Source organism: Mus pahari, chromosome 3 (assembly GCF_900095145.1).
Source record: "Mus pahari chromosome 3, PAHARI_EIJ_v1.1, whole genome shotgun sequence".
Taxonomy (NCBI): domain Eukaryota; kingdom Metazoa; phylum Chordata; class Mammalia; order Rodentia; family Muridae; genus Mus; species Mus pahari.
Genome location: NC_034592.1, coordinates 25,034,306 through 25,054,431, shown reverse-complemented (window position 1 = coordinate 25,054,431; position 20,126 = coordinate 25,034,306). Strand labels below are relative to the sequence as shown.

Below are 20,126 nucleotides of genomic sequence, written 5' to 3'. Positions count from 1 at the left end.
GTACCACCCTCTACCCTGGGTACCACCCTCTACCCTGGGTACCACCCTCTACCCTGGGTACCACCCTCTACCCTGGGTACCACCCTCTACCCTGGATACTACCCTCTACCCTTGGTACCACTGGGAAGCTCCAGACTGTGCCTGATGGGGAGGGGGGCTCCCTAAACTCTCCCTAAGGTGAAAATAACCCCTACATTGGGAACTAGAAAGGGGCTAAGTATCCTCTCCCCACCCCCAGCAAAGCCTGTCCACTGTCATATCCACAAGGGCCACAAGTCCTCCCTGCCCACTGTCCTCTTGCTGAGGCCTAGCCGCCCAGCCCTGGGTACCACTCACCACCACTTCACAGAACTGGCCAGAGAATCCTGCGCTGCAAGTACATTCAAATATGCCACTGGCCACCCGGCAGGTGCCCCCATTCAAGCAAGGGCTGGCTTCACAGGGTTGGTCGAGACTCTGACATCTGGAAGAGACAGCAGCTGAGAAGGCAAAGTCCTCCCACCCACAGCTGCCTCCCATCCCCCTAGCTGGTCCCCCCCTCCAGCATCAAAGTTTATCCAGACCCTGCTCCTGCTTAGCTCAGCCTTGCCAGGTGACCAGAGCTGAGGGTGATTCCCATCTCCTACCCACTCCCCTTGGGCCCAGGGTTCACGGCTGAGAAGTCTCCTAGTCCATTGTGTGTGTGTGGGGGGGGGGGGTAATGCTGCAGGACAGGGACGCCAACTAACACCTCCTAGGGGCCTAGACGTTGTATTTTGGCCATGTCCATTAGGGACCAAAGGGCATTGAGAAACTGGGTGTGTCAGCAGTGGTCGTGCACGCCTTTAATCCCAGCACTTGAAGGCAGGTGAATGAATATCTGAGTTTGAGGCCACCCTGGTCTACAGATTAAGTTCCAGAGACAGTCAGCTACATAATGAAACCCTGCCCCCACCCCACCCCACACCCCCCCACAAAAAAAAAACAAAAAACAAAACAAAACAAAGAAAGGAAGGAAGAAAGAAACTGGGTGACAGTTACTGCCTGGCCGGTATCTGCCTAACAGATAATGCTCTGGGAAGTCCTAGAAGAACCAGAAGGTACTGATGGATCATCTGGTACTTAGGTCAATGGGAACGAGACAAGGAGGACCTCATTTCCCTTGCCCAGGCTGGGTGTCCCAAGGGCAAGCTCCCAGTCAACACCGCAGGCCCCGGTGTCCAGACCCACCTGAAGCCAGCAAGGCCTTCCTGGCAACTGCAGTTGGTGCCTAAGGGGCCACCTTCACAAGGGGCGCCATCCTTGCAGGTGGAGTTGAGGCTGCATCCCTGAGGCAGGACAGGCAACCTGCAGAGAAAAGCAAGTCCACTGAGGTGCTGGGAGCTGGCCATAGTGCTTCTCTCTGGGGAGTGCAGGTCCACCTTCAGCGCCTTCCCCATGAAGCAAAGGATCACAGGGCTGTCATTCTGCTGCTTTCCCCCATCCCCACAAGAGCTGAGGCCTTTGATACGTGCTGACATTAAAGGGCCATGTAAAACAGCTGCTAAACTTAAGGAGAGAGGAGAGCTAGACCAGGGCTAGAGAGCTCTGGACTGGAAGGAATAGGGGAATTGCAAAGGCAGCTTGCTGCAAAGCTGCAAACATGCTCTCTGATTCATTCTGCCCTAAGTCTCCCCAAGCCACAACGTCGTCCTGAAATTCAAATTTTGCCAACTATTATAACCTGTATTTTATCTTTATGAACACCAAACTGAACTAGCTACGGAGAACTTATTCCCTCCAAACTCCACCCACAGTAAATAAGCAGTCAGCTCCACCCACTGCTATCCCCAGGTCAGGTCCCCTAGCCACCCGCACCTGCAGCGCGGGCCGGAGAAGCCCAGAGGGCAGCGACACTCGAAGCGGCCGTCGGGGCGCGCGTGGCATTGGCCCCGGACACAGGGAGAGGAGCGACATGAGTCAACGTGGACCTCGCAGCGGGGTCCTTCCCAGGCGGGGCCGCAGGAGCAAGCGAAGACATCGAAGAGGTCGCGGCAGGCGCCACCGTGCAGGCAGGGCGAGGGTGAGCATACGGGTCCGCCACGGCAGCCGAGGCTCACGGCCGGAGACCCGGGCCAGGCCACGAAGTGCTCGCGCGCCCCAGACACCGCGCCGGACCGCGGTGGCGCCAAGGGTAACGGGAGGTCGCCGAGCGCCACGCGGCCCAGGCAGCCCGTGAAGTTCTCAGCCAGTAGCAGAGGCACTGCACCCGGGCCCTGCAGGAAGCCCAGGTCGCCGCCCAAGCCGTGCAAAGCCACGGGTGTCGCCGCGCCGTCCAGCCACAGCAGCCAGCGTGAGGCAGCGGCCTGTGGGAACTCCCGGGCTAGGCGCACGCGATGCCAGGCGCCGTCGGCCACGCTCGGCCCGGGCGCGGGCAGCACCGAACCCGCCACATCTACTGCCAGCGAGCCGTTGCGCACCGCCAGCCAGATATTGGAGTGGGCACCTGCGGCGGAAGCTGCGCGCAGTAGCCCAGCCTCGGGGTCGCGCGTGCGGAAGACCAGGGTGAGCCCGCTGAGTGACGAGGACACGTTGTGGCCTGTGAACACAGCAGGAGGGCCCTCACGGAACGTGGCCTCGGCCACACCTGCAGAGAGAGTTAGAGCCTTTGGGAAATGACCTGCTAGACTTCTACACCACCCTGTCCCCTGGCATTCAGGAGGTAGGGTCCATAATCCACAACTGTTGACCAGGGCAGTCACCCACCTGTCACCTGATCTCAGAAACTGCAGCTCCCTCTTCCACCCCTTATGCATTCTCCTGGAGGGAGTCAGTTCCGGGGTAATCCTAAGGGGACCACAATACCTGCTACCCCGAAGGCCCTAGACATATTAATAATCTTAACTCCTCCTAAATCTAGCCTGCTCCCCTCCTCCCTGAAGGAGGCTGGCTCTTCACTGCACACGAGTGCAGGTCCAGTCACATCCGTCTCCTCCTCACCTTCTGTAAGGCTGGCAGAGTAGCTCGGCTGGTGGACTGCCTAGCATGTAGGAGGCTTTGGGTTCCATCCCTAGCACCCAACAAATGGGGTGTAGGGGCCCATATCCATAGTCCCTAAACTGGGGAAGTAGAGGCGGGAGAATCACAAGTTCAGATCAAGATCACCCTTTGCTACATGGTGAGTTCAGGGCTAGCCTGAGCAATGTGAGGCCCCTTGGTCTCTGAGCTGCTTGGCAGGCTTCAAATCCCATCTCCTGCAGCACTTTTAGTAACCCTGTGTTTCAGCTGTCCATAGGAACTTTAAAACTTCACACATGCCTCACTCCTTCCCAATCTTCCTCTCCTGTGGTTCTCTTGAAGTTGCCTTGGAAACCCCAGCATATGCTCACCTCCCCAAGAGTGTTTCTCAGAATGCAATAACCCACCATACTGGGGCTATTGGCATTCCTGGCCCACCACCCAACATCCCATAAACCCTAAGAGATCTCTAACCATCTTCGGTACCCAGCACCCAGGACGCAAACTCACACACAAAGCCATCTGGAACCTCCTCACAGGTGGCAGGCGGCAGGCATGGCTGCCTGGGGCACCATCGCTGCTGGGCACAGGTGGGCCCCGTGAAGTTGTCCGAGCAGGTACAGTAGAAGTCATTCCAGGTGACGTGGCACGTGCCACCATTGAAACAGGGATTGGGCTATGGAAGAGTCAGGACACCAATGAGCACTCACGAAAGCAGCGCCCCACCCCCCAAGACCACCTCATCACAGAGTCGAGGGGAACCTGTCACCACCCCTACATTACAGATGAGATAGTAGGCCCAGAAAGGTGAAGCCACTCGTCCGAGGGCCCAGCCACTAGAGGCTAGTCTAACGCGTAGTAGGTTATTCCAGCTGATGAACCCCCATGCCTCTATCCGCCAAGCAGCAGCTACAGAAAGGCTGAGGTCCATCCTCTGTCTGGGTCAGGATGCCATTGAAACTGATACAAAGGGACCATGGGAAGGTAAAAACAACTGGACAGGGAGGAGATGGGGCACTGCCATCTGCCACTCTGGTGACAGGAATGTGAGCAGCTATTGTGGCTGTCTTGAGCCTCAGCTTGCCCTATGTCACAGCACAGATCCTAGCTAAGGACTCTCTCCCAGGCACTCACATTGCACATGTCCTCAGAGACACAGCCCTGGGTGAGGTTGGAGGACTGACCAGCTTCCGATTCACTGGGCCAACTTGAGTTCTCCATCGGGGAAGAGAAGAAGGAGAGGTGGATGCCGTTGAGTTGTAAGTCCTGGAGACAGCCTCGGAAGGGCCCACCCCAGGGCTGGGTGTCATCAGGGTAGAACCTCCCGCCCACATACAGCCGCTGGCCCAGGTCCTGCAGCTGGTCAGGCCCAAAGCTGAGCGTCACCAAGTGGGGGAGTCCATCATCCCAGCGCCCAGGGAGGATCACAGCAGGATGACCCAGTCCCTCAGCCCGGATCTGGCCCTCACTCAGGGACACAGACAGGCTCACAACTGAGTCATTGGTAAACTGGAGCAACAGGCCCACAGGCTCGCGGGTGCGGAGGAAAAAGGACACGGTGAGGTTTGGGCCTAGCAGCTGGTGGAGCAGGAAAGAGGCTGAGCTCGTGACGCCACCCAAGCCAAAGGTGGCAGCAGGAACCTCTGCAGGGAGAAACAGCACTGGGGTAAGGCCAGCAGGCTTAGGGGCCCGGCATTAATGCTACCTCCCACCTGCTAACCCCTCACCATCAGTGCATGTGGCTCCACGGTAAGGTCTCGGGCAGTCGCAGCGGAAGTGAGTCCACAGGTCCACACAGGCCCCTCCGTGGGCACAGGGCAGAGGCAGGCAAGGTTCCCTGTACTCACAACCCAGAAGCACGGTTCCATTGAGCTCCTCCGGCAGCAGAAGGTGCCCTTCCACATGCACATCCTGGAAGCAGCCGGCAAAGGCCCCACCGCCCAGATGGATGGAGTAGGGCCCCGGAGACCCAGGGGCCACCGAGGCTGTAGGACCTGTAGCCACAGGACCAGAGGCTACACAGAGCTGGCCGGGGCAGGCCTCGTGCCAGAGCCGCAGCTCCAGGGTTCCCAGGCGGAACGCCACTTCTACCTGGTGCCAATGCCCGTCATTTAAGGCTAGGTCAGGCAGTGTAAGGATGAGCACGGCAGTGCCATGTCTCGAGAGTGTGGCTCGGAGCACAGCCCCCACCAGAACCAGCTCCAAGCTGTCCTGAGTGTCCCTCAGAGTAGCCAGGGTTCCGGCAAGCAGCGTGGTACGAAATCTCAGTGCCAGACCCAGGGAGGCACCAACTGGCACCAATCCCCACACAGAACTCCCAGACACAACCGAGAAGGTCGTATTCTGGCCACAGAAAGGCCCATAGGTCCCTGGTGGGCAGCGGCAGAAGTAACCGTGGAGGCCAGACTTGAAGGTGGGGATGCAGGTGGCAGCCAGTGGGCAGGTGTGGCCCTGGCAGCCTGTGAGCTGCACAGAACAGTCATGTCCACCCCAGGCCTCGGGGCACTGGCAGATGTAGCCTGCTACAGTGTCACTGCAGGTTCCACCATGCAGGCATGGTTCTGACTGGCATTCGTCCATATCTTCCTGACATGTCAGGCCTAAAGGGGAGATGAGCCAAGGGTCAGTACATCATGCTGGAGCCAGAATCTCCAACCAGAACTCACATACCTCATGGTAATGCTGACCTGGGCACCTACACACCAGGTCCCCCAGTTCCCTTTCCTGGCCATGTCTGATAAGTCTCCATGCCCTGTGGGCCTGACTTGGGAAGGTACTCCCTGGCTCCACCCCATGCCTCTTGCCCTGATAGATCTGGCAGCCTCTAGGTCAGCTGCCTTCAGAAGTTCCTCCCCACCCATCTCCAGAGTAACCAGAGGTCTCTTTCCAAGGTGTCACCTGGCTATACACCTTTGCTGCACATGACCCAGCCACTCACCTTGGTATTCGAGACTGTGACAGTCTCAGCCTACCAGGCTCTCGAGCCTCAGCCTCCCCCCCCCCCCGAAAGCCTTGAACTTGCTATTATTTTAAGTATTTCCTGGAAAGTCGTGCCTCAACTTCCCTTACTATTTTCAAACTCCTCTTCATCCTGCATAGCCCACAGAGGGTTCAAGCTTGCCCTCACAGAGAGGGTTTACAGGTGAGTGGCTGGGTCATGTGCAGCAAAGGAGCACAGCCCAGTGACACCTTGGAAAGAGACCTCTGGTTACTCTGGAGACGGGTGGAGAGGAACTTCTAAAGATAGCTGCCCTGATGGTTGCCAGATCGACTCAAAGACCCAAACCCACCATTGCTCAAACAGGGCTCCCCAGAACCCCAGTTTCCCTCTGGAGCCTGAATCTGTCCTTGGTGCCCAGTGAAAGGGCTTGGCAGAGCCTTTGTAGACATGGGACAGCCATGGCAATACACCTGGAGCACACTGAGCACCCCAGGGCTCACTCCTCAGTCCCTCTACCCTGGGGTGTGCCCAAGGACGCTGCCTGGGAAGGTGCCAGCCCATCTTCCCTTTCACAGTCAAAAGGCCAAAGAGCAACCACAGTTCAGCCAGTCCCTCCAAAACACAACCAGAGGCCACTCTCACCCCACCCCTCAACTGTAGAGTCCCGGACCAGGAGGAGTCTGTGAGGATAGATCAGCCCACACACCTATACCCACCCTCCTCACCATCACCAGGCACCCACTGTAAACTCTTCCTTCGAGACGCCCCAGTCTTCCTACCTGCCAAGAGCCACAGGCTCCCCAGAAAAGGGCCCAGCCCCCACAGTCCCATCGTCACCTACAGAGGCACCAAGGCTTAGGAACGGGGTTCCCAGTCTGGCCTGCCTGAGTTCTTCTGAGCCAACTCAGGAATTCCAGGCTGACCTTCCAGTCCAGAGCTTTCTGGTGTCTCAAAGGAGGCTGGGCTCTCTGCCCAGCCTCACAGCTAGGATCTCTCCCCCGGGACTCTGAACTCAGAGCTCCCCCTCCCTGTCACTCACTGTGTAATTGGAAGGATCCAGGTTCCCATAGACACTGTTTATGATGCCCTTCCAAGGCTTCGCTGCCATGTCCATGAGATGGGGGTGGTAACCCTTCCTTGTGAGACTATGGAGGAGTGGGTCATTGCAGTAGGATGTGGAAGGGAGGGACTCAAGCAATAGGAACAGTGCAGAGGGCATAGGCCACCCAACATGGGCAGGGGGGAGGCAGTGAGCCCCAATATGTTTGAGTGGCCAAGACAGGAAAGAGGGAATGTATCCCAGTCCCTTCCCCAAGCAAAGGAAGATGCTGCCAGACACCTGCAGGGGAAAGAGCTAGGCAGGAATGCTAGCTACGTGTGGGGGAGTGCCACCCACATTCCAGCAGGGTCAGCGACACTAGAGAGGGAAAATCTGTGTGCAGTTCCTAGGTGATTTTGCAGGGAGAACTTTAACACTCCAGCCACCGACAGCAGACGCAACCCCCTAGAGCCGAAGCGTGTCCTTCTGAAGGCCTGCGCCTGCGCCCAGTGCTGCCTCCTTTTGACTTGGACTAAGGCTCTTTCCCTCTTTGATTTGATAGCAGAGTTCAGGGCCCCGAACATTGGACGTCCATATATGAGCCCCAGTTCTGACTCTAGTCCAGGGCCCTCTCTTGGGGGTTAGTCCCTTGTCCCCCCCACCCCCCACCCCCAGCTGGCCCTGGCTTCACAGACACTTAGTACTTAGGGGGCTGAAGTCACCAGCCAACATTCTCCAAGGCAGAGGGGTCACCTGGCAGCCTTGGTACCACCCACTCCACGCTTCCCTCCTGACTGCACTCAAACTGACCAGTTTCTCCCCTTCCACTTACAAAGCTGGTATTCTGGCTCGGCACCCCCCACCTCAGCTGTCACCTGTGCCACCATGGCCACCTTTAGCCTCATTTCCTGTAAGCATCAATCCACATTCAGCCAAAAGGGACCATATCACCTCCGTGCCAGTGCCACCCCAGCCGGGCACCTGTGTATCCATCCTGGCAGTAGCACTGGAAACCATTGGGCAGGTCCTGGCAACTACCTCCGTTGAGGCACGGCCCTGAGGCACACTCATCCACATCCACGCTGCAGTCATTCCCTGTAAAATAAGTAAGTAATTAAGTAAGTAAGTAAGTAAGTAAGTAAGTAAAAAGCTCATCTGTGACGGCTGCCTGCACCCTCAAAGCCAGACCAGAACCAAAAGGGCCCATTTTACAACTGGGGAGGTTGAGACCCATTGAGAAAGACAGAGGAGGGTATGAACTCAGGCAGAGCATTGGCCAGGGTGGGTCCATCTTTGGGGTTCTAGACCCTGGCTGAGTGCTTCTCCAGCAGGTAACTCACCGGCAAAGCCCAGAGGACAGCTGCAAAGGAAGCCAGCAGCGTGGCTGAAGCTGAAGGCTCCCGGGAAGATGGCCTGAACACCCCCGTACAAGGTCGGGTCAGAGCGTTGCAAGCACCGGCCCCCATTATGACAGGGGTCTGATGCACATTCATCCTCATCCACTTCACACCGCTCTCCACTGAAGCCTGGGGTGCACATGAAGACATCAGGAAACACAAGTGTCTAGGCAGTTTCCCCTCCATGATCCAAGCCAACCCGGGGTGGACAGGGACATCAGGATGCGGATACTGACAGAGGGACAACAGGGACTAGTAATAGCCAGCTACCAATTGCTACGAATTATTTATACTAACATTCAGACACCCTTCTTGTGTGCCAGGTACATCGCTACTCCTCACTGCAACCCAAGGGGCAGGTGCTGTTAGCAACCCTGTTTGCAGATCAGGAAACTGTGCAGGTCTCAGAGGGCCCAGGTTGCACTCACATATGCACACGGCTTCACACCTGGCGCACCACATGCGCACACACATGCACACGCGCGCGCGCGCGCACACACACACACACACACACAGTGTTGGGGATGGGGGACACATGGCAGGCGCACCCACCTGGCCAGCAAAGGCAGCGGAAGCTCCGGAAGCCATCGAGGCAGGACGCGTTGTGCGCGCAGGGCGCAGAGGCGCACTCCAGCACCTCCTGCTCACAGTGCGCGCCTTCATAACCCGTGTCCTCGCAGTCGCACCGGAAACTGGCGTGGGCGGGCGGGAGCTGAGCACGTGCCCATCCCGCAGCCCACCTCCCCGCAGCCAGGGCACCCCGCCAAGGGCTCACCCGTTGACCAGGTCGTGACACACGCCACCGTGCGCGCACGGCTGGCTCTGGCACTCGTCCACGTCTAGCTGGCAGTTCGCACCAGCGTATCCCGGTGCGCACACGCAGCGGTAGGAACCCACACCGTCCAGGCACGAGCCTCCGTGCAGGCAGGGCGCTGACGAGCACTCGTCCACCTCGGCCTCGCAGGTCACGCCTGGACAGGGACAAGAGACAAGAAGACCACGTCTAGAGGGGCGAAAGGAACCCAACCAGCAGCCCCAATCTGCTCCAGTTACCCATACGCCCCGGAAATGCTGTCATAGACCCAGGCAGCCAGCAAGAAACAAGAAGACCCTCCTTGCCCTGACAGCCTCACCGCGGGGTGGGTCCGGAAAAGGCTACTGTTTAATAATGTTGACCTCAATAAGAGAGACAGCTAGATCCTGTGAGGGCAGGAGCCAAGGTCTGTTCTAGGGTGGCTGGGAATGGATGATGCAGAGGCTTCTCCGGGAACAGCTTTTTGAAAGCTGAATAAAGCCAGTGATGACAGTTGGTGACATCCCTCTTGAGGCAGAGGCATAATGCCCTGGGGGAAGGATGGAGAAAAGACAGAACTTGGGGAGAGTGGCAGAGAAAGGCGAGGGCATCAGGTACTAGAGCCCAATCAGACTTCTGCTCATCAAGAAAGGTCAGGTTTGGGGCCTGGAGAGAGCTCATCTCTAAAGAGAGCTTCCTGCTCTTCCAGAGGACCAGAGCTCCGTTCCCAGCACCCACTTTAAGCAGTTCACTCCTGCCCTAAGAGCAGACCTGCTTGGTTAGATGTTCAGATAGCATTTCTAGAATCCTCTCACCCGGGTCCCTCTTCTGGTACCCGAATACACATGACATAATTAAATCTTCAAAAGAAAAAGTTAAGTCGTTGGTAGAGATAATAATAGTGGATCTTTATGGTCAGCCACCTTGACCAGATTTGGAACCCTCTAGACAGACCTCTGGCTATATCTGTAAGGGAGTTTACAGGAGGGTTCAACTGAAGACAGAAGATCCACCCTGAGTCTGGGGAGTACCCTCCCAGGACTGGGATCCTGGATTAAGTAAAAGGGGGGCAGGGTGCGCAGGGGGGGGGGACAGGGGGAAACAAACAAAAGGAAGACAGCAGTCAGAGTGCCAGCCTCAGAGGACACAATGTGTCCTTATGACGGACAGCATCACCACAGTATAGCCGTTCTTGCTTTGCTTACTTCATATTAAGTATTTAACCACAGCAATGAAAAGGGCAACCAACCCAGCAGCTCAGCAGTGCAGTTCAGAAGATCACTGGTAGCTTGGAGAAGAATGTGAGGGAGGAACCCCACAGAAGAGGGAGGGCCACTCTGGACAGGGCACACTGGAGCAGGGTCACCAGTCCCTATACTGTCTTCACTTTAAAACTGCAAGTCTCCGGTTCTACCTAGGAATTCCTGTGCCTCTGGGGATACCTAGAGTACATGTTGGCTCTCCCCTGGATAGGGGTGGAGTCAGAGGGAGATGGAGAATCTCCAGGTGTGGGCATTTATGAGACAGGTCCTGTCAGTGTAGCCGTCCACAGCCTTTCCCCTGCCACCTAAGTAGGTTTTGTCATGGGGGCTCAGGAGCCAGCTGACCCCAGCTGGAGCCCTCCCTACTTCCCTGTCCAGCCAGCCCCAGGACTCCTCCTTCCCATGACCCTCCTGCCCCACTCCTATCCTCTGTGCCAGGGAGAGCCAGGCCCAGGCCGCCTGGAATCCCAACTCCCCCACCCTGCTGGGAGCAGGAGAGAAATGAGTCACGCAAAGCTGCCTGCTCACATCATCGCATTCGGAGGACTGCTGCACAGAAGGTGCTCACATGCCTGCTGACAGACACACAGACAGTTCCCACAGAAGCACACACAGATTATGTATGGCACAAGCAAGTACTCAGAGCTCCCTTAGAGCAACCATACATACATATGCAGGTGGCTGACACACACGCAGTCTCACCTGCACAGCTGGGACACGCAGTCTCAGACCCCGAGAAGGGAAAGATGCAGGGACCGGTGTCGTAACCAACTCTCAACCCACGGTGCCATCTCATCCCTCTGTGTCCTTCCTGAACTTGCTCCCCAAGCCCCCAGTCTGTACCATTTGCTCAGAGGGAACTTGAAACTGCCTCACAGTTTGAGAGCAATGCCTGAATTCAGGGTTGGTGGAGATCCCAGTGTCTATACTGCAGACTCCAGACTGCACTAAATTAAACATCCTTTGAAGATCTGTCCCCAGCTGTCCCCTCCCTCCTGACATGAGGCAGCTCTAGAAAGCAGATGTAGGAGTAGGAAGTGACTGGGGTGAGGTGTCCCCTGGAAGAGAGAGCCATGTGTGTCCATGCCGGTCGTGGTTCTGAGCATGTGTGTCTACATCATTTCTCTCTAGGGACTCATCCCCATCACAAACAGGAACGGATCCCAGTGGGTCACTGGGCCAGAATTCAGGATGCCCAGAGAACTAAGGTCCGAATTACATCCTGAGCCTTACCAGGGCCCATCAGGTGAGCCATACAGGGTCTACACGGCAGTGTGACACAGGTCTAGACTGAAGGAATGCTAGAGATAGCCACCTGGGCATCCTCATGCAAGGTGTGCCCTGCAAGGGATGCATGGGGATCATTCCCTATCTCCAGTGGGGACCACACTCAGTTCTGTGGCAGAGACAAAAAGCAATATTTTTCAAGTAATTGATATGTGCCGGGCCCCACATTAACACACAAACATACAAGCACTGATCCCACCTGCCAGGTTAACCCAAGAAACGTCAGTTGTGCAGCCAACCCAAGAGTGGTTAACAAAGTTGCCAGCTAGCCAGAGCATCCCCGGACTTGGCCGAGGGGCCCCGTGCCCTTCCGTGGTCCAGTCCTCCAAGGTGACCAGTACCTGCATATCCCAGGGGACAGTGGCACTCATAGTGATCCGCCAGATTTCGGCAGGTGCCCCCATGCTGGCAAGGCCGGGATGCACACTCATCGATGTCCAGTTCACAGTGGGGTCCCTGGAATCCAGGCACACAGTAGCAACGGAAGCTGTTAGGATCTGGGCCCTGGGGCACACACAGTGCACCGTGGTGGCATGGTTGAGTAGCACAGCCTCCAAGCTCTGAGGGCTCACAGGTATAGCCACCACTTTCTGTAGCCTGGCACTTGGTCCCTGGAGCACACAGGTCTGAGGCACAGACACTTGGAGTCTCTGAAGGAACCAACCCTGTAAAAAAGAAAGCAATTTGGCAATATGGGCAGGGTCTGCATGGCACACTTTTCCCCTACCGATAGCCACAAGTTAACAGTAACAAAGCTCTGTCCATGTTCAAGAACCTGTGTGTACACCACGGGCATCTGCAAGCTGATCACAAACGAAGGTATCTACACCTGAAACTGAGGTGGGCTGGGTTTTTTTTTTTTTAAGATTTATTTTTGATTATTATACATAAATACACTGTAGCTGACTTCAGACACACCAGAAGAGGGCATCAGATCTCATTACCGGTGGTTGTGAGCCACCACGTGGTTGCTGGGATTCGAACTCAGGACCTTCGAAAGAGCAGTCAGAGTGCTCTTACCCGCTGAGCCATCTCACCAGCCCTAGAAGGGCTATCTTATAGTCCAAGCTGATCTGGAACTTCCTATATATCCAAGGATGACCTTAAACTTCTGCTCCTTCTGCTTCAGCTCCTAAGTGCCAGGATTACAGGCATACCTACCAATCCAGGCTTATGGAGTACTGGAGAATCAAACCCAGGGCTTCCTTGGTGAAAGGCAACCATTTTCTGGACTGAGCTACAGCCTGAGCCCTTGAGGTCAGTTTTAGTTGTGTCTACAGAGCAGAGAGAGTGGACGGAGTGAGTGGCTCCCCTGTGACAATATTTCCTAACGGATACTACCCAAGCTCTCTGGTAACCCCCCTGCAGTACCCTTAGGAAGCTTGGACTGTCCTATATTCTCTTTTCAGACAAGCTATAGAGGCTCAAGGAAGTAAAGACTTGCTGACATCACATGATAAATTAACAAGGACTAGCCGGCCATGCCAGGTTGTTCCCGCTGCACCAGGACTGCTCGCCAGTCCTTTATTTTCTACGGGCCTGTGTCCCCTCAGCAGCCTGAAGTGGGGTGGAGGAGTCGGAGGAGGGGGTAGCTTCCATCCCCCTCAACCCCCCGCTGGGGGTCTGGTAACTCCATCCCCCACTGAAACCTGAGACTCTGATCTCAGCCCCAGGAAAAGATCCTGGCGACTTCAAAGGCAGGACCTGGCTCAGCCTCTCTCACTCCTAAACCCATCCTGGTCCCGCCTTCTTGCCAGCTTGCCTGGGGACTTCCAGAGGATCCCTACACTCGCACCATCCCCTACAAGCAAATACCTGAAACAAAGCAGGTATAATGACTTGGACCCACTCACTCGATACCTGACCAGGGTCTACACTTGGAGCACCCGGGGCTGACTTAGAAGACAAATCCAGTGAGTCTTGTTCCATCCCCTCATCCCAGCTCGAAAAACCTTGTCACAATTAGGCCTGAGTCCAAACCCAGCTCAGAGACCTTGGGTGAGAGGCTTCTACCGAACACCCTCTTCCTTCTGGTAAAAGAGGGATTCAAAGCCTCAGGTGCCAGTCACAGATGTGAGAGAGGGGCGCCCTTCTACCCAGCACCTGGAGTTCCAGGACCTACCCTCCCCCCACGTTGTCATGCGGACACTAACCAGACCTGAGCAGTGAGCAGCATCAGGCCCTGCACCTTCCCTTCCCCCAGACCATGAAGACCCCCTCCCCTCCAGATAAGGCTGGCAGCCTCTCAGGCGTCATCCACATTCCATGGGGCAGGGCGTCTGCCGGCCAGATTCCCAAACTCCTCAGCAGTCCAAGCAAGATGAAGGGCAGCAAGCCACGGACCCAGGAAGACATGGCTGTGTAGTGCCATCTCAAGTGTCCAGGGTCCTTCCTTCCACACAAGGACCTAGCATCCACCAGAGGCAAGTAGTGGGTCAGGTTCTGAAGTCTGAGATTCTTTCTGGTTAAGAGGCCCCTTGGCAGCCGGGCGTGGTGGCGCACGCCTTTAATCCCAGCACTTGGGAGGCACCCTCTGCCAAGCCTGAATATTTGGGTTGGAAAAAGGGAGCCCACCTGGGCCACGGTCCGGGCTTAAGGGGAGAATGGGTGGGGCTTACGGGGAGAATGGGTGGGGCCTTCTGCTTCTGTGACTGGAAGTCTGGGCGCCCCAGAATAGACGCCCTGGGAGGGTAAGAAGACAACTGGGACCTGCCACAGGAAGTGGATGGAACACCTTCAGGGGAAAGCATGATTTGAAGCATCAGACAGGGGGCTGGTGAGATGGCTCAGTGGGTAAGAGCACCCGACTGCTCTTCCGAAGGTCCGGAGTTCAAATCCCAGCAACCACATGGTGGCTCATAACCATCCGTAACAAGATCTGACGCCCTCTTCTGGAGTCTCTGAAGACAGCTACAGTGTACTTACATATAATAAATAAATAAATCTTTGGAAAAAAAAAAAAAGAAGCATCAGACAGATTCAGTGTTTCAAGGAGCCCCAAAATGATGTGTATGATGCCTTGACATCCAGGGAGGCCCCTGGAGAGGCAGTGATGGTCAGAGGCCCTTGGCCCAAAAGGCCCCCAAGAAGAGAATGGTTATAACTCCTCTTTTTTTTTTTTTTTTTTTTTTTTTTTTTTATTTATTTATTTATTATTTTTTATTTCTCTGTATTTTTCTTTTTTTTTTTTTTTAGTTTTCCGAGACAGGGTTTTTCTGTGTAGCCCTGGCTGTCCTGGCTGTAGTGCTGGGATTAAAGGCGAGCGCCACCACCGCCAGGCATAACTCCTCTTATAAAGCACCTGAACACTGGCCCCATGCCAATAGTTCCCACTGTAATCCCATCAAATTACAGATTCTTATCTCTGTGGCCCAAGGAATCCCTCACCAGAACCTGGAGTTTGGCCCCTAGCTCTGAGCACACTATATTAGTGGCCACAGCATCAAGGGAAGGAAGCTTTGCCCCTCTATGGTCCTCCCAGAGCCCAGCAGAGGGCTGTTGCTGTGAGAAATCCCTGCGAGGCAGAGCCCAGAGCTGGAGGGTACAAACAGGCCCAGAGCCTGCGCAGCCAGGATCGTCATTCACTGCCTAGATACCTGACATGTCAGCAGTTTTATCTGTCGTTTTTACAACTCAGAGACTCGCGCCACTTCCAGTCCCACCGCACTCCAGGGTGTCCGGACGGGCCCACAGTGAGCCCAGGAGGCCGATTGGGCAGGGGAGGGGAGGAGTTCTCCCTAGGGACTAGCTGGAGGGGCGGGGCCTTGTCACCAAGGCAACAAGGGGCCACTGCTTATCTTTACAAATCCCTCCTGACCTCTCAGACTGCCTGAGCTGACCTGGCAGAGGAGAGATTAACAGACACAGACACAGACACACACGGGATGCTGGCCCTTTCCTTCGACCTGCGCCCTGCCCCACCCAGAGAAGAGCAGGCGGGGAAACAGACGCATGCAGTCATTGCCTGCAGTCACCTCGTGAACCGCTGTGTACTAGGGCCAGGCATCTTTTGCCGTCTTGGTATATTTGGTTCACGCTAGAAAAGGGAGACTTTTAAGAAGACTAACTGCTTCCCATCATAAAGCGCCTGCAAACTTGCATCTTCAGAAGCCAAAGAATTGTCACCCTAATATGTCCCCATCCCTCCTTCCCCCATCGCCGGAAGTCTTAGAGGTCTGAGGAATGGTGTGTGGCTCCTTGGTACAGCACTTGCCTAGCTTATGAAAAAGCGCTGGGTTGCATGCCGAGCAGGAGGGAAGCATAAGGTACAGGTTGTCCTAGGAGAGCGGCACCCTCTCTGCCCTGAGCCTGGTAGCTGGCATGCCACTGCACCAGTCCCAGCTAAGGAACTCCTACTCTACCTGAGCTAGTTAGTGCCTGAGTCTCCTCAGGTTCTCTGTGCCTTAGCAGGCTCGGGCTGGTTTTGCTGCAAGAAGCACCACAATGAAAAGCAAACTGGGTCCAGCCGGGGCGTGGTGTCGCATGCCTTTAATCCCAGCACTCGCGAGGCAGAGGCAGGCGGATTTCTGAGTTTGAGGCCAGCCTGGTCTACAGAGTGAGTTCCAGGACAGCCAAAGCTACACAAAGAAACCCTGACTCAAAACAGAACAAAACAAAACAAAACAAAACAAAACAAAAAAGAAAGGAAGGAAGAAAAGAAAAAAAAAAAAAAAGAAAAGCAAACTGGGGAGGAAAGGGTGTGCATTTGGCTCACATTTCCACATGACTGTTTATCACTGGAAGGAGTCAGGACAGAAATTCAAACAGGGGGCAGGAATCTGATGCGGAAGCCACAGAGGGGTGCTGCTTTACCAGCTATGCTTCCCATAGCTGGCTCAGCCTGCTTTCTTATAAAACTCAGGACCACCAGCCCAGGGGCAACACCACCCATGATGGACTGGGGCCCTCTCCTCACCAATCACTAATCAGGAAAGTGCTCCACAGTTTGCCTACAGCCCAACCTTACAGAAACATTTTCTCAAAATCCCAGAGGCTCCCTCCCCTCTGATGACTCTAGCTTGTGTCAAGTTGACATAAAACTATCCAACACAGGGCCCCAGGGGGTACAGTGCAGTAAAGGGTCACTGACACTCAACACCCACTCGTCAGGAAAAGGGAAAGACACCCGGGAAGGCCGAGAAGCCTAGACATACTTTCAGAGATGCTCACCCCTGAGGCCAAAAGGCATGATTGAATAACAGTCACGGCGAGCATGTGCACTCCGTCTGATGCCGTGCCCTGCATGGTACACATCCTGGGATCGCTAGTCCCTGGCCAATGAGCTCTGAGTGAGGAGAAGACATGCAGGGCTAATGAGATGTCTCTTCAGGTCTTGGCGCTTGCTGTGGAAGCTGGTGACCTGAGTCTGACCCTCAGAGCCCACGTAAAGGTGGAAGGGAGAACTTGCTCCACGGCCCCTCTGGCCTCCACACTTGGGTTTGTGTGTGCACAAATGCTCACACACACTCACACTCACACAAATAATAATTAATAATAATAATACACAACAATACAATCTCCGTGATGTTGAGGGGGCCCTGCTCATCCCCTACATTACAGATTCAGATCATTAGCACATTTAGTCTGGAAACAATCCTTGGAATGAATGATGAGTCACTTAACAGAGGTACACGGAAGAGCTGTAACCGACCACCTGAGTACCACTCCTGCTGTGATCCAGGCCCTAAACAAGCTGGGATCTTCTCTGGACTTTGCCTACCTGTTCTGTAAACAGAGAGGTAGAAAGCCAGCTTCCCTGGATGCCGGGAGGGTTCAAATGTCTCCACACAGTGGATCACGCATCAGCAAACCTCCCCTGGGGCCCAGGAGACAGCAGACCCCCACATTATTTGGAAGTATACAGAGTCCCTGTTTCTTTCCTACTGCCCCACCTCTTAAGTTGGAGGAGGGGCCAGGTTTGGGGAAGACTGGCTGCCCCTTTGTGCACTGCACTCCCTGGGTGTTCAGGGAAGGGGTGGGGGTGGGAACAACCCAACATGTTCCATTGTAGTCCAAGATGCCTCATCCTCTCCATGGCAACCAGCAATCCTCTGCTGTGGAGTGGCTGGGATGGAGGGGCCCAGCTCAGAGCCTGGCAGGGAGGGCATGGGGTCTGGTCCAGAACTTTCATCTCCTCTGGGATGGAAATTAGCTTTCAAGTCACAAAGTCTTCTTGGCACCTCCATTTGCTCAGTCAGCTCTGGGTACTTGTACTTGTAGAGCCCCAACTCTAGCTTCAGGGATCCCCAGAGATGGACTCTACACACAGATGTCATGGGGGAATGGCCCCTGAGAGCCTGTTGGAGTTCTGGGGTGGGGGTGGGGGGATATACACCTCTGTTTGCTCGCCTCACAGTCCATATTCGTGAACACTCCTGAGTGTAAGTGCATAAAAGTCAATGCAGGCCTGCTGGTGTGTACCTAACTGGTGTATGCAGGCATGTGCTATGTATATGAGGATACACAGTAGGTTCATTAGCAAGTTCACCAGTGAGCTCACAGGGGTGACCTGGCATGTGCCTGGGGACACCTGTCCTGTTGTAGTGTGTACCCTAGTCCCTGCCACACATCGGTGCAACTGCCATGGGCATCTGTGTACTGCATGTGGGACAGATCCAAAGTGCACAGCCCAGAACCGCATGCCCTAATGTACAGACAGCCTGGAGTTGCCTGGTTTCTCCACCCTCATTTGCCTCAGGTCCCAGCTTCTAGGTCCCTTCCCTCCCCGACCTTCATTTGGTTTCCTCCCTAAAACACAGGTCCTCGCTGTACCCAGGGTCTTCATCCTCCCTCTTTCCCCAGAGAAGAGGCAATAAAGGCTTTGTAGGCAGGCGGGGGGGGGGGGGGGGAATGCCACTGGTGGGGTTCACCGATTGCAGGGGAAGGCGGGCCCTCCCTACTGCCCTCGTAACTATAGCGACCAAGCCAAAGCGTCCTCCAGACCCCCCAGTAGGAATTCCAGGCTCAGTGTTGAATGCACTTGGACAAAGCCAATGCACTGGCTGCCTGGGCTGGCTTCAGGGAGCCCTTCCAGCATAGTTGAGGAATGCCAGAGACCTGCTGCAGGAACACACACACACACACACACACACACACACACACACACACACACATGTAAGATCCCGAATCCCTAGCCATCCCAAAGACCCAGAACAGTTCTACCGGTTGCCCCTCAGGTGCTGGCAGAGGAGCATAGAAGGGAGCAATGTGGGCGAGCTTTCCCCCTACCCCTGGTTCTCTTTCCCCTCCCCTATCTTTATCTAGCCCCACCCCCCACCCACACCTCCCGTTGCCAGGAAGGGCCAGTTGAACATGCCGGACAACTTACAGCAGGTTCAGCGAGGACACAACTCTCAACAATCAATCCCCTCAGACAGAAGTCCACCCACCGGGCATCTTTACATGTCACCTGCACCCCAAGTCAACACGTGACTACAGCAGACTCTATGGAGATTGCCTGAGTTTGCTGAAACTTCTCCAGTTCACGCATTTCCCTCTATCCCCACACGCTTTCCCTAAGTGGCTCCTCACACCACGATTCCCAGCTTTTCCCTGAACACACTATGCCACACCACGCCAGCTCTCCTAGACTGGCTTCTCCAGACCACACCAGCCCTCATCCTCCTGGCCCCACTGCATAGACTGCTCAGTCTGAAGCTACCAGAACACTCCGAGTTCTCCAAGGGAGTCCCAAAACACCCCCTCTGTCCCCACACTGTCTAGGGGCCCGGGACACTCTTCCCTCTAGCACTACCACTCTTTCAGGCCAGCCTAGTCACGCTCACCCCCAGGCCCAGCCACACTCACCAGCCGGGACCCAGGGCAGCAGCAGCAGCAGCAGTAGCAGTAGCAGCAACAGGGGGTAGACATCTCGTCTAGTGCCCCAGATCCCAGGCTCCACCAGCGCCATGGCAGCCGGCTCTGCCTGTCTGCGGGAACCCTCTGCTCGGCGGGCTCCGCGCCCCTGCGTCCCTCCAACCAGCACTGACGAGGTGGACAGAGGCCCGGCCCCTCCTCCAGCCCTCCCCCTCCGCCCCGCCTCCCACTGCTCCTCCCCTGACAGGATCCTCCCGGAGGGTCTGACCCACCGCTCCTCACAGACACCAGCCCCTTCGGAGGCCTCAGCTCCAGCCAGGCAAGGCCCTGGGCCTGACCCTGGGTCTCAGTGCACAAGCCCTCATGCCAGGCGGTCCAGTCCATGGGGTCAGCCAGGATTCCTGGGGCTTGTCCGACTTCTCGCAAGAGCTCAGCTACCCCGCAGTTTCAGGCTTTGGTCCTCCCGCCTTGCCTGAGCTCAGAAGCGCTCCCATCGGTCCTCACTTAACCTGCTCCTTCCACACCTGAGATAACAAGGTCCCTCCCCTCCTCTCACAGGGGCTCCTGTCCTCGCTGCCCCCTAAGTCCCACCCCGCCACACAGATCCTGTTCCTGT

General features: G+C 55.8%; 1 protein-coding gene across 1 annotated transcript in view; it reads right to left on the bottom strand.

The window, feature by feature from the left end:
* The window catches only part of Crb2 (crumbs cell polarity complex component 2), a 23,729-nt gene extending 4,125 nt beyond the window's left edge, over positions 1-19,604 (bottom strand). The window contains exons 1-12 of the mRNA XM_021193473.2: positions 19,502-19,604; positions 12,037-12,360; positions 9,129-9,324; positions 8,906-9,045; positions 8,297-8,482; positions 7,938-8,051; positions 4,704-5,576; positions 4,111-4,619; positions 3,487-3,652; positions 1,837-2,605; positions 1,210-1,326; positions 337-463 (exon numbers count right to left, since the gene is read on the bottom strand). Of these exons, the coding sequence (XP_021049132.1) occupies positions 337-463; positions 1,210-1,326; positions 1,837-2,605; positions 3,487-3,652; positions 4,111-4,619; positions 4,704-5,576; positions 7,938-8,051; positions 8,297-8,482; positions 8,906-9,045; positions 9,129-9,324; positions 12,037-12,360; positions 19,502-19,604 (3,624 nt within the window). The remainder of the gene's footprint in view (positions 1-336; positions 464-1,209; positions 1,327-1,836; positions 2,606-3,486; positions 3,653-4,110; positions 4,620-4,703; positions 5,577-7,937; positions 8,052-8,296; positions 8,483-8,905; positions 9,046-9,128; positions 9,325-12,036; positions 12,361-19,501) is intronic.
* Between the last annotated feature and the right edge of the window lie 522 nt (positions 19,605-20,126).